Below are 15,221 nucleotides of genomic sequence, written 5' to 3' on the forward strand. Positions count from 1 at the left end.
GTTTTTCAAATATTTCCCAAATGATGTTTAACAGAGCAGGGAATTTCTCACAGTATTTCCTATAGTATTTTTTCTTCTGGAGAAAGTCGGCAAGAATAAAAGCAGTTTTTAATTGTTTTAAACCATTTTGCGGTCAATATTATTAGCCCCCTTAAGCAATATTTGTTTTGGATAGTCTACAGAACAAACCACTGTTATACAATGACTTGCCTAATTACCCTAAATTGAGGCTGTCCCCTCTTTAATAGTGAGAAATAAATAATACCTTTTTATTTTTTTATTCGATTACCAATGTTTAATTCTCATCCTGGTTGAAACATTTTGATGTACTATTCACACTGATAACAAACCATTAACTAAGACTTTTATATCAAGAAACTAGTTAGCTGTTTATTAATAGTTATTTAGGAAGTGGCTGGATTTGGGTATGATTAGGAATGTAGAATAATTCCTCGCCGTTTCGAAAATGGTATTGAATATTAGTATTTTTAAGGTATTGTATCAAACTTAGAGATTTCAGTATTGTGACGACACCAATGCTAATCATGTCATGGAAACTAAATATCATGGGAAAGGTCTAAGACTATTGAATACATATTTTACTGCTGTTTTTAGTTTATGTAGGAAGAGTAATAAATCGAAATCAATTTACTGTCCACTTTCATCCTGTGGGACTGTTTGCGGTTACATATTTAAACCAAAATATTGTTGTCTAAGCAGAAAGTGATCATGACAAACTAAAATGTCTAGTTTCCATATATGATTTTTGATTATTATTTTAGAGCAGCGGTTATTGATTCATTTGCGACAAGAAAACTCATCAGAGTTGTTAAGCATTACTTTGCTAAAGCAATCTAGGTGTACACATTTTAATTCAAAGCTAAATTCAACTCAAATTCTACCAATCCGCCTATGCTACTAGAGAATTTGATGTGTACTTTACAAATATTGTCAAAAGTATGAAAACATATGGTTCATTTTCCTCAAAACACTCACAGGAATATATTTTATGGCCACCAACTGAAACTGATCGTCCTGGTGGTCATGTCTGGTACTGCACCCAAACAAAATCATGCTGAAAGCTCATTTTATGGGATATCAACTTCAAGTTTGTAATATGATTTGTGCAGATATTTAGCATAGAGTTTTCTAGCAATTTTAGTTTTGTAAAATACATATTTTGTCATATAATAAAATATACATTTATTTATTCGTTCATTAATATCCTCTTCGGCTTAGTCCCTTTATTAATCAGGGGTCACCACAGTGGAACGAACCGCCAACTTATCCAGCATATACTTTACACGGTGGAAGCCTTTCCAGCTGCAACCCAGCACCAGGAAACACCCATACACTTTTCCATTTATACACACACACTTCGGCCAATTTAGCTTATTTAATTCACCTATGGAGCATGTGTTTGGACTGTGGGGGAAACCAGAGCACCCGGAGGAAACCCACGCCAACATGGGAAGAACAAACTCCACACAGAAATGACCACTGACCCACCTGGGGCTCGAGCCAGCCTGCTGCGAGGCGATTGTGCTACCCGCTGCTCCACCATGATGCCCAAAATATACATTTGTTGTTTTATTATTTTCATAAACTTAAAGGCACTTAACTTTTGTTTTATTGAACTTTTTGAGCATTTTTTTCAGCTAGAATCCAATATCTGTGTCCTTTAAAATGAAACCAGGCTCAAATCAATGCACCAAAGTGTTGAATATTGAGAATCATTTAAGTTGAACATGTAGTGTTTGTGTTCAGAAAGTGTGGTGACAGTTAAAACATGATTGATTGAATGAATGAATGAGTGACTTAAGGTGTGTTTTTCTCAGATACGCCACCAAAGGCAGTTTGGTGAAGGCGATGGAGGACTTTGAGCTGGCTCTGGAGAACTGCCCCACACACAGAAACGCTAAGAAATACCTGTGCCAGACGCTGGTGGAGCGCGGAGGACAGTACGTCTGTTTACTCCTGCTTTACCTCTTTTATACCTCACCAAACACAGCAGGAAATACAATTTACAGTCATTTCGTTTACACTGAATTACACTGAATCATTCTGCTTTCCTTAAATATATAGCCAAAACACTACTATTAATATTAATATAGTCAAAACACTACTACCTTTTTGTTTATAGGCAAACATGCTATGCTATCCAGTCATAATATTTATATTTCTTTCCTTTTTTTGACACTATATATTTTTAGACGTGATGCTGATGAGTTTATTTAATCTTGCAGCTTATAATGACTGATTTTACAGCAACTTTTCTCAAAATTTGTGATATTTCTAGTGTGAAGGCTGAGAGAACTCAGAAATTTGTTGTGAGAATGAGGACATCTGCTTATTTGTGCCAGTCTTTCAGATAAAATTGCTTAACTCCTTGAATTGTAGTGGTTCCATGCAAGGAGGCTGCGCAGCTGGATCTAAATTGTCCGATGAAAGAAACAGGCTGGGCCTGGAGTTTCCCCAGCTCAGGTGCTGAGACTGCGGTTTCCACCCCTTATGGGGGATCAATATTTGTCTCATTAGTTTTAGGCCTTTTTGCAAATGTCTCAATTAAGTTTATATACTTTTAAAGAGCGTTTAATCATTTTAAACCTTGTTTTAAACAATAGCTATCTGAATTGTAATTTTTAGTGTGCGGAAAAGCCACCAGCAAAACTAAAGCCAATAGATTTCCTTACCCATCTCCCACCATGCAAGTACATATGATACTATGGATACATATTGATGCTGAAACCATATATAGTGCAGCCCTACTGTGTAATATCATTGCGCTGCTAAGCTTGGTCTTAGTACACATTGTACCTACAGAAGAATCGAGCTTTAGGAAAATGATGGAAACTCTTTTTGGTCATTTTTGAGTGAGATGCTAATGATCTAATCTGATTCAATGATTTATACTAAGCTTAGCTAAAAGTGCTCCCGCCTGACCAGGAGTTTGGCTAAATGCATTCAGTAATGGTGAAGCTCAACTGTTTAACTCTAGAGGAGCTGTAAAATGAGCCTTTAAAAAACGTCAATTGTTAATTTAATGAAATGATTGAGAACCTTCAAACTTGCTCATGTGTTTTGCTGGCTCTGATGTTTTCTGCACAGAGTTGAAGAGGAAGACAAGCTGGTGACGGCCGAGAGTCTCTACAAAAGAGCCCTGGTTTTAGACGACACGTTTAAAGATGCGGCAGAGGCTCTGGAGAAACTGCAGATCCGCATCCAGGTGAGCTGGAGAAACCTGTCCGCCAGTCCACATTCACTCAGACAATCAGCTTCTGGTATACCTCAATTTAGGCCCACAGATTATACCGTCTCTCTTGGTTATCACAGGGTTCCCACACTTCTTGAAGTACTTGAATTTCAGACATGTGGATTCAAGGCCTGAAAAGTACTTAAAAGCAAATGATTGAAAGTGCTGTAATTAAATTAGCTTATTTTATGATTTCAACAATTGTACTCGATTGTCTAAAACAGATCGGAAAAACGGTGAAATTCCTACATTAAAAATCTTAAAGGTGCTGTATGTACGTTTTTGACTCTTCTAAAGCATAAAAACACCATACGTTTGCAGATATTTAAGAAACATGCTAAGTGAACATTATTTTTTTTCTGAAAAACAATGCTGAAGTCAGATATTCTGCTTTGAAAATGTGTTTTCCATGTCAGAATGGCTACCTTTGTATTTTAGCACCCCGGGTTGCCTTGGTAGAAAATCGCGAATTTCATTAATTCAGTCAGGAAGACTCTCAAAGCATGCGTCTGTGATCGAAATGCGACCTCCAGTGGACAGCCGCAGCCTCTTAAATGAGACGCAGATTCAGAGTTTCACATGAGGTTATTAATTAAATAATGTAAATATTAAGAACGTAAACATCAGGTGAGCAGGTTACATTGTAACCGCGTGTCCTAACAACAACAATTTGGCTTTTTTGGCTGATGAAACATGACAGAAATGTAAATACAGCCATTCAGAAGCACAGAATAGTGCACTCACTGCACTCCAGCGAAATGGTAAGGTTTATAATCTAATTAATACATACTAAACCTCTTTAACATTATTAAATTTAGATGCTGAATCCCTGATATGTGTTGATTTGCACTGAATCACAGTTCTAAAGTTCAATCTCAAACGGTTTATTTTACTGTCAAGATCTGAGGTGAACTATCTGCTGCTGCTTTCAGTAGTACGGCAATAAATCATGATAAGTCATGTAAAATGACATTCAGACTCACATTATTAGCATTTAACACTGAATAAAGCACATGAGGTGTACCTGAGCTGATCATTTTCAGTTTATCCTGTTGTTCACCTGTAAGAAATAGAAGCCGTTTCTACAATATACATTTCAGGTCTTGGTTAGGACAAAAACTCCTTTTAATATGGAAAATATTCCTTCTATTGCATGCCATTGCTTTTAGTTGGAACACGACTTAAATCAGCGTTTAGGCTCAATAGTCAGACACACTGCTGTTGATGTCGTCAATCTGGCTACCTGCACTTGCGTGGAGTCGTCATTAGAGGAGCCGTGTGAAAATGTGTTTTGAACCAGGGGTGCAATACCTAGTTCAACCACAACTTACATACTGCCCCTTCAAGCGCAATAACACTGACAAATAATGCACATTTTAGCAATATTTCAGAAACTACATTTGAATATCACAATTATTAAGATTTTTGAGCATGCCTTGTTAATATGGTCAATTTTTAAAAATTACTCCGACATTTTTATGTAAAAATATTAAGTTGAAATTGAAATTTAAAGTAGGCTTGAATTACAAAAGTGCTTGATTTAAAATGAATGATGCTTTTGAAAGTCCCTGAATCTGCTTTTCATGAAAGTGTGGGAACCCAGTTATCATTTTATTAAAGTTTATATATATATATTTTTTAAAGACTTTATATCTCTCTAAAAGTACGAATTATTAAACAAAAATGCTTTTAATTTTAGTATTCCAAATTAATTTTCTAGGGACCAATTATGTAGTTGAAGTGGATTTGTATCGAGTCCTTATGTGCATGCGTGTATATTTGCTAGCCAAGTCTACTTGACTCAGATTAAGGGAAATATCTTAAAAATCATCTAAATAAAATTGTCCTAAAGGAAGCTAGGGCTGCACAATATTTCTAAAATGCGATATTTAGTTTTTCTACCATATATATTTCGATATGAATATAATTTCACCAGATTACAGCTCTATTTGAATTCATTCATTTAGATCGACTGTGATGATCAAGTCTTTTTGTATGCAGTGCGTTTGCATAAATCATAATAAATTACAAGCCTATATAAATACAACAGAGCAAAGGTAAAAGTGAAATTAACATTGCTTTATGGTGTTTCTGGAGTCGACCAGTATTCAAGTAAAGAAATTGAACAGTCAAACATTAAATAACTCGGCCATCAAACATAAAATAACACTGCCATCATTGTATAAATGGTTTTAAAATAAATCTTTTAATCTTAAATAGATAATCTTAGCCACACATTGTGATATCGATGCTCAAATGATATATTGTGCAGCCCTGATCTGAGAGTTTGACTCGATCTACATTGCAAAAAGCTTCAGAAATAAAGATGAATTGAATCGGATGCTCAGTATTGAAGTACTGATGAGGTATTCCTGTCATTTATGTGTCTATCTGATCTCGGACCTGTGAAACCTGACTGATGGGACTTTTAACGCTGGGTTAACATTAACGCCCCATGTGGACTTGAAACCCGCCACCTTTGGTTTGTATTCTGTTCCTGGCTCTACGGTAAATGCATCTTACGATCACTGATACTTCTACAATATATCTTTCTCGAACTTTGTCATTGCTTACCATCCTGAATGCTTCGCCTGGGGGTGTGCAAATGGTGCAAATCAATGCATGCTTGACGAATATGCTGCAAATTATTCCCCATTTTACCCTGTCAATGAACTGCTTTAAAGAAATCACTTAAATTGAAAGAGCTGGAAGCTGCGAGAGAGCAGGAAAAAGCTAAAACCACGGAGACGAGTGCTGAGAAATTGCGTAAGATCCTAAAAGAGGAGAAAAGGTAATGTTTAAACCGCCGTACACACACATGAATGGCTTTTACTACTGTAATTCTCATGTTTGGTCACACACACACACACTGCAGGGAAATATATAATTCATTTATTTACTGAAATCCTGGCTTGTTCACATCAGGCGTGATCACGATAACTAAAACTTCCTATTCAATGTATTATTCTATGACTAAAAATTAAGTATAGCATTCATTGTTATTGTAAGTGAGTAGTGAAATACACACTTGACATGAACTAAATGAAACACTAAAATACTGTCGCAGTTACTTAAACGTTGTTGTTTTTTTTATCTCATGGCTGATAAAAATATTTACAGCCTATTAAGGAGCCTTAAAGGGGTAATTCACCTCAATAATTTACTCACACTTGTTTTAGACCGTTATGAGTTTGAAGACAAATGAAGATATTGGATTACTTATGTATTGTATTTAGTTATTAGTTACAAACTACATTTAACAAAATTTGTAGTTAGTCAGACTATTAGATTACACATTTATGGTCATGTAATCGAACTACTTTTGGATTACATTTGGATTACTTTTGCACTAACCTTTATTGAAGTTCAAATTGTATTAGGATAATCTTGTGCTATTTTGACGCATAAAGAGAAAAAAAAATGTCCTATTTTCTATCAGCAACAAGAGCCTCAACAACGTCAACATAACAACACTAATATACTTTGTTATTTGTGTTTTGCTTAACTATGAATAAAACAAAAGAACATATTATTTTAAAACAGTTACTTCCGCTACTCATTCTTCCATGGCGGGGCACCAGGCCAAAATTGATCCCGCCACGGCTACATTACAGCTTCTGATTCAAAATATTCAGTCGTGTTTTTTTTTCAGCGGGTGATAATCGCACCAAAACATATTAAAAGGTAAGTGAATTATAACAGCGCAAACTTTTCTGTAACCGTAGTAGTGCTCTGCTTTACGTGCTGACTGACTGGCTGACTGACAGATGCGTGAGGCCAGCAAACACGACGTATAGCCGTTTCACTTTACTTCAGGACGCATTAATACCGCTCTGTAGGTCTATTGGAGACATTCATAAATATTCCTAGCAAATCTTATAAATGTTGGAGACACGCTTGTTACATAAACGCACTAAATCGCACTTCAGCAGCGTTTATTTAAAAGCGCCAAAGAAAATGTACTTGAGCAGTGTATATTTGAGGGGGTGCAAGAAGTTTTGTACACGAGCAGAGGAAATCGGCGCGCAAGCAAAGAGGTTCATGTGCTCGTAAGCTATTACATAAATGCGATCTCGACTTGTAATACTGCGCTCACGACATTTGTCTTTGAAATAACGCCACAGGTAGTTGGTAGATCTGTGTAAAAAAGCCTGCTGCCACAGCTGGAAAATATCCTAGCGGAGACACTGATTTATTAAGGAACATTACATAAAGCAATATTGAAAAAAACATGAAATGCACACCAAAAACTTAATGTAAATGTTAAAAATACAAGAATTAGGAGTATTAATGAAATGTGAACAATATGTGTGGAGCTTCAGCTCAAAAAAACCACACAAATAATGTTTTTTAACTCTCTGAAACTGAGCCTTTTAGATTTTGATCCTAATTGTGGTGTTTTGGTGACTGTCACTTTAAATGCAAAAGAGGGTGGAGCTACAAATGCCTGTGTGTCAGCCTAGTGGCAGATGTAAATACAAGACCGGGGTCCTATGCTGATGCAACATAATAATTTTAATAATTTGTAATAGTTCATCTAACATATCTTTTGTTTACATTGTACTGAAAGCCACGCTACAGCGCGAGCTGTTTTCTATTGGGCGTCGCATATATTCATATTCAATATATAACATATAAGCAAATATTCTTACATTGGAAATAACAAACTTGCGCGCAGAAAAGACATGATATGTGAACGGCGCTCTGCTATAGTTAATCCAGTGTGCGTGCGTATTAGCCTCGGTAAGCTCGGAACTTTAAACTAGCAGACAGTTGGCATAACTTTGTTTAGTTGCAGCAGTTTCGTTCCGTGCAATAGAAACGCAGCGTTGAAGCCTTTTAAGATTAATTAACTTTTGACAAATTAAAGCACAGACTTCACGACTGTGAACGACTTCAGTGCATTGAACAAAAGGCCTTTTCTTCAAACATATCCAAATGTTTTCAGCTGCTCGCGCCACTCGCTCGCTTAATGTCAGGTTACTTACTCTCTGCGCAGCCTTCAACTGCAACTCGTGCTAAATTGAACAGACGCACGTCACTTCATAACTATAGCGGCCGCTTTTTGACTGAACTAAATTTATTTTTGATGGTCACACTATTTGGAGGGCCGGAACAGGTTGCCTCGGGGCCAAGTTCGGCCCGCAGGCCGCCAATTGAAAAGCCCTGCTGAACAGTGTGTGTGTGTGTGTGTGTGTGTGTGTGTGTGTGTGTGTGTGTGTGTGTGTGTGTGTGTGTGTGTGCGTGTGTGTGTGTGTGTGTGTGTGTGTGTGTGTGTGTGACCAAACAAATCTGTGAGTAATTTCTCCATCAGAACAAGGTAAGAACTCATTTCTGTTTTACTTTATAAAGCATTACTGATGCTCCATTTCCCAGAATCTGCTGTTTTCAGTCTTTGTTTTTGCTTTTCACACAGAATGAAAAAAAAGCGAAAGCGTTCAACCTCTTCCTCCACGTCCTCCGACTCATCTTCCTCCTCATCGAGCGACAGTTCTCCGTCAACCAGTCGCAAAAAATCCAAAAAGCGCAAACACAAACGCAGACGCTCGTCCCGCGGCAGCAAAAAACACAAGCGCAGAGTTTCCTCTTGCAGCGATAAAACAGCGGAGGATGATAAAGACTGGTTTCCGGCTCCTGCAAACACCTCAGCCTCATATATCAACCAGAATCAGTCAATCAGTAAACTAATGAGCGAATCGGAGCCGGTTTGGAGTGCAGAAAGCAGAGGTAGGTTTGAAGAGGATCTAGAGAGAAGTTCAGATAAAGTCAAACCTGCGGGATTCAGATCTGGACTCAATGGAGAGCCACTGAAAGTGAATGAAAGTGTTGGAAAGCGTAGAGATTCATCCTCCTCGACTCAGTCCGAATATTCACACAGATCTGAGCGATGCTCTGAGCCTTCAGGCAGAAATCGGAGTCAATCAGAGCGAGGGAGTGATGGAGGGAAAATGAACACCGGAAACCCAAAGAAAGATCTTCCTTCAAACTTGCTGGACATCTTCAGTCAGATCGCAGAGTTTCAGAAGGACAAAAAGCAGAAGAAGTGAACACAATAGCTATGTTTTAGTTCAGTTTGGAGGAATAAATCTAGTTTTCTGAGGGGTTAAAGGGATAGTTCATGCAAAAACTGAATTTTGAAATGATTTGCTCTTGTTTTAAATAAGTTTGAGTTTTTGTTGAACACAAAAGAAGATATTTTGAAGAATGCTGGAAACCTGTAACCATTGACTTTCGTAGTATTTGTGTTTTACAGTGGCCGAGAGAACAATTTAAGAAAACACATGCGATTACAAAAAAACACCAGCAAATTATGAAAACGTCTTCGTTAGTTTGACAGCAAACGTGTCGCAAATCCTCACAACACAAGCAAGTAAAGTAAACACACTGCAAAATTTCACATCACAAACAAATTAATAAAACGTGCTGCAGTTTCTCACAACACATGCAAATAGCAGGGAACACAACGGAAATGTGTCAACGAGACCCTAAAACGGGACGGACCCGGCTGTTTATGTTGTTTATTGAGGCTAATAATATACAAAAGTCGAGGGAATGGTGGAATCAGGATGTTAAAATAAACAAATAAACTCCTCTTTCAAAGATCAGCTACAAGTGCACTAAGCAAAAGTCACAGCACAATAAACAAATCCCAGCCTGGTCCGTCACCTTTTTGGCTCCCCTTGAAAACATTTCCATCGTGTTTCACACTATTCGCATGTGTTGTGAGAAAATGCAGCACTTTTCTTTATTTGTTTGCATTTTCTTGTGTTTATTTTAACATCCTGATTTCACCGTTCCCTTAAAAAGAAGCGAAATTTATTATTTTTGGGGGAGTAAAACTAATTTTCATGACTGGTGCCGAACAAGTTAAAGGGATTTTGACATTATTTACTCTTGTTTTAAATTAGTTTAATGACAGACGGCTGGAAATCTGCTAACATCGACTTCCATACTGTTTGTGTTTTACCGTGGCCGAGAGAACTTAGTGCGCTGCAATTTCAGAAAGCACATGTGATTACAAAAAAACACCAGCAAATTAACAAAACGTCTTCGTTAGTTTGACAGCAAACGTGTCGCAAATCCTTATTTACTAAAATATTTAGGGCACCCTAAAACGTGACGGACCCGGCTGTTTAGGATATGCTTATTGAGGCTAATAATATACAAAAGGCTAGCGAATGGTGTCATCAGGATGTTGTACAAATATTCAACTTCATATACAAATAAACTCAAGATCACCTACAACTTCCCTGAGCAATAGTCACGCCACAATAAACAAATCCCAGGCTGGTCCGTCATGTATTTGAGTCCCCTTGAAACATTTCCATTGTGCTTTGTGCATGTGCTGTGAGAAAATGCAGCATTCTCTTCATTTTGTTTGTGTTTTTTGTTGTTGTTGTTTATTTTAACATCCTGATTTCACCATTCCCTTGTCTTTTGTATATTATTAGCATAAATAGCCGGGTCCGTCAGGTTTTCGGGTCCCCTTGACACATTTCCGTTGTGCTATTCGCATGTGTCGGGAGAAAATGCAGCGTGTTTTCTTAATTTGGTTGCGTTGTGTAATTTTGCAGTGTGTTTACTTCACTTGCTTGCGTTGTTATGACTTGCGTCATGTTTGCTGTCAAACCGATGAGGAACTTTTATTAATTTGCTGATGTTTTTTTTTTTTGTAATCGCTTGCGTTTCTTAAATTGCAGCTTGTTGAGCCCACCGTAGCTCTTCCTACTATGAAAGTCAGTGGTTTTCAGCTTTCTTCTGTATATATTATTAGGAGTTCAACAGAACACAGAACCTCATAAAGGGTTTGAAACCTATTGAGGCTGAGTTAATAATTTTGGCGGGTGAACTGTCCCTTTAAGCCTTCAGTATAGTGATTTACATATGATCATTTCGTTTATTCGTGTTTAGTTTGGTAATTTGAGGATGGATTAGGTTGATGTAGGTAGAAATCTGAAGCCTGAGCGATTGCCAAATGTGCTGCGAATGACGCCTCAGTGTTATGAACTGCATTCAGTGTAACGTCAGTGTTCAAATAAACCAATGTGCTGATAAAGGAGGTGCTGCTGAATTCAGATTTCTACTGATGTCATGAACACATGCTGGGGGTGTAAAATACAACAGTGCTTGAATCTGCACGAGTGGGAGCCCTGAAGATAGTTTTTCTGCATTTTTACAGCAAATCACACTAGAAATGCCACACATTTTGAGAAAAGTCTCTGTAAAATCAGTCATTTAGGGTGCAAACCAAAAAAATCATCCACATCATGTCTATAAACAGGTAACCGCCATGTCACCCTGCAGCCCAAGTCTGGTTGCTCACTGCAGCTAAGCAGGGCTGAGCCTGGTCAGTACCTGGATGGAAGACCAAATGGGAAATCTAGGTTGCTGTTGGAAGTGGTGTTGGTGAGGCCAGCAGGGGGCGCTCAGCCTGTTGACTGTGTGAGTCCTAATGCCCCAGTATAGCGATGGAGACACTATACTGTCAGTGAGTGCTATCTTTCGGATGAGATGTTGAACTGAGGTCCTGACTCTAACGCCGAGTTCAGACTGCATGATTTGAGCCCCGATTTTGACTTGCCGATTGTTTTTGAGAAATCACCGACAAATGGCTGAAATCACAGACAAATGCATAGAGACTCCCGGATGCCCGCAAATGAATGATAATTTCCCAGAAAAAATACCTTAGTCGAAATTATTATTTAGCAAATCGAAATTACAAGATAAAAGTCTAAATTATAAATTGAAATTACAAGATAAAAGTCAAAATTATCAATCGGAATTACAAGATAAAAGTCTAAATTATAAATTGAAATTACAAGATAAAAGTCAAATTATCAATCGAAATTGCAAGATAAAAATCTAAATTATCAATCGAAATTACAAGATAAAAGTCAAAATTATCAATCGAAATTACAAGATAAAAGTATAAATTATCAATCGAAATTACAAGATAAGTCAAAATTATAAATTGAAATTGCAAGATAAAAGTATAAATTATCAATCGAAATTACAAGATAAGTCAAAATTATAAATTGAAATTGCAAGATAAAAGTCTAAATTATCAATCGAAATTACAAGATAAAAATCTAAATTATCAATCGAAATTACAAGATAAGTCAAAATTATAAATTGAAATTGCAAGATAAAAGTCAAAATTATTACTTTTGTCAAAATTAGGAGAACATTTAAATCATTAGCAAGTCGAAATTACAAGAGAAAAGTGCAAAGTATCACTTACTAGATAAAAGTGGAAATTATTATCAGGTCAAAATTAGCAGATAAAAGCCGAAATGATTACTTATCAAGATAAAATCAGGAGATAAAGGACACAATTATGACTTATTTAGTCAAAATTAAGAGATGAATGTTTAAATTATTAGTAAGTTGATATTACAAGATAAAAATCCAAATTGTGACTATTAAAATTAGGAGATAAAAGTTGAAATATGATTTACTATGTCAACATGAGGAAATAATAGTCAAGATTATGGCTTACTATGTCAAAATTAGCAGATAAATTATGAAATTATTACTTATCAAGATGAAATCGGGAGATAAAAGCCAAAATTATGACTTATTTTGTCCAAATTAAGAGAACATTTAAATTATTAGCAACAAGATAAAAGTGCAAATTATGACTATCAGAGTTAGGAGATAAAAGTCGAAATTATGACTTACTATGTTAAAATTAGGAGATAAACGTTTAAATTATCAGAAAGTCAAAATTACAAGATAAAAGTCCAAGCTATGACTATCAAAATTAGCAGAAAAAAGCCAAAATTATGACTTAGAAAGTAGAAATTATGAATTATAAAAACAAAATTAGAAGTTGAAAGTCAAATCCCTTTGTAAAATAAAGTCAAAATCATGAGATAAAAGATTGAAATAACGACTTAAAGACACATGACGTGTTTTAAATGACATATATGTGATTTTACATTTTCTTGCTAATAGCTAAAAGCATAGTTCACATGTAGATGGAAATTCGCTCACTATTAACTCTCCTTCAGGTGGTTATAAGCCTTTATAGGTTTCTTCATGATGTTGAACACAAATAAATATATATTTTTGAAGAAAGCTGAAAACCTGTAACTACTGACATAAAACCACCATCAAAAAAATACTATGAAAGTCAATGGTTACCGGTTTCCAACATTCTTAAAAATATCTTCAAAACAGAAGAAATAAACTCATGAATGTTTGACAGAAGTTTCATTTGTGGGTGAACTGCTCCTTTAATGTTCATCTTGTAGATGTTTATTAGAGGTTGGCTTGTATATAAGACATGAATATAAAATGTGTTTTCCCCTCAGATGCAGTGTGCTGTCCATCAGAGGGCAGTGTAGCGCTGAACACCGCTGGCCTTTGCCCTTTTACAATGCTATAAAAAACAGCCTCACATCTAACTGAGTCCCAGAATCAACACACTAAAGGCATGAGCTGAAGAAGACCATACACATATCTGGTAATGAACAGTTTCGGGATTGTGTGTGTTTTCTGTTTATTTGTGGTTGTGAATTGCATTATGGGATGTCGATCTCTCTCTGTCGACTTTTGATGTTGAAAATTCAAAGCGACTTTTATTGACATTTCAGTAGATTGATGTAATAATATCTAGAGAAATATAAGTGTGTAAGGTTAAAAGTTGTTGTGAAAAAAGATCGAGATCCCATAATGCAATTCAAAAGCAGAAATAAACGGAAAAATAAAAACATAGCACATAGAATGTTGAAGATCTGCATTAGTTCTGCATGACTGAACCTTCCTCCTCATCATCATCATCTTCATCATCTTCTTTGTCTTCTTGTTCTACTTTTTTTCTTCATCATCATCATCATCTTCGACTTTCTCAGTTTTTTTAATGATTTTTTCCCCTCTCCTGCTTGTTTTCTCCTTGTTCTTCTCCTTTTTCTTCTTTTGTTCCTCCTCTTCTCCATCTTCTTCTTCTCACTCTTCTTCTGTTCCTCCTCTTCTCCTCCCCCCGTTCTTTCTCTTTCCTCTCCTCCTCCTTCTTCTGTTCCTCAATTTTCTCCTTCTTCTCCTCCTGTTTCTACTTCTTCTTTTCCACCTGTTCCGTCTTCTTTTCTCCTCCTTATTCCTCATGTTTTATTCTTCCTTTCTTCCTCCTCCTCCTTTTCACCTTCTGCATTTCTCCTTCTCCTCATTCTTTTTCTCCATCTTTTCCTCATTTTATTTCTCCTTCTGTTCCTCCTCCTTTGCTCCTTCTTTTTCTTCTTCTTTTTCTCATTTTCTCCTTCTTCTAGGTTTTCTTTTCTTTCTCAAATGATTTATAAATGATGAACAGATTCTGAAATTTTTCACAGTTTTTCTGTTTTTGTTTCTTTCTTCTGGAGAAAGTCATATTTGTTTTATTTCTGCTAGAGTAAAATCAGTTTTTATTTTTAAACACATTTTACAGTCAAAACTATCACGACATTTGTTTTGGATAGTCTACAGAACAAACCACTGTTATGCAATGACTTGCCTAATTATTCTAACCTGCCTAGTTAACCTAATTAACCTAGTTAAGCCTTTAAATGTCACTTTAAGCTGTATAATGTGTCCTAAAAATATCTAGTCAAATATTATTTACTGTCATCATGACAAAGATAAAATAAATCAGTTATTAGAGATGAGTTATTAAAACTATTACACTACCTCAGTGTTTCCCAACCCTGTTCCTGAAGGCACACCAACAGTCCACATTTTCAACCTCTCCCTAATCAAACACACCTGAATCCCCTAATCATAACATCAGAAGAGACTCTAACCTGAAGTTAATAGGTCAGAAAAGGGAGACATCCAAAATATGTACTGTTGGTGTGCCTCCAGGAACAGGGTTGGGAAACACTGCACTACCTGACAAAACTCTTGTGTGGATCCCAGTTTAGCAACAAATAATAACTCGACTTCTAGTTGATCATTTTTAAAAGTGGCAGAAGGTGGATTTTTCTGATGAATCATC

At 36.3% G+C, this 15,221-nt stretch overlaps 1 protein-coding gene across 1 annotated transcript in view; it reads left to right on the forward strand.

Annotated features, from left to right (window-relative positions):
* ttc14 (tetratricopeptide repeat domain 14) overlaps positions 1-11,309 on the forward strand; it is a 23,993-nt gene extending 12,684 nt beyond the window's left edge. The window contains exons 9-12 of the mRNA XM_056447681.1: positions 1,839-1,961; positions 3,109-3,226; positions 5,938-6,044; positions 8,670-11,309. Of these exons, the coding sequence (XP_056303656.1) occupies positions 1,839-1,961; positions 3,109-3,226; positions 5,938-6,044; positions 8,670-9,300 (979 nt within the window). The 3' untranslated portion in view covers positions 9,301-11,309. The remainder of the gene's footprint in view (positions 1-1,838; positions 1,962-3,108; positions 3,227-5,937; positions 6,045-8,669) is intronic.
* Positions 11,310-15,221: the final 3,912 nt, after the last annotated feature.

This window comes from Danio aesculapii, chromosome 22 (genome assembly GCF_903798145.1).
Source record: "Danio aesculapii chromosome 22, fDanAes4.1, whole genome shotgun sequence".
In the NCBI taxonomy this organism is placed as follows: domain Eukaryota; kingdom Metazoa; phylum Chordata; class Actinopteri; order Cypriniformes; family Danionidae; genus Danio; species Danio aesculapii.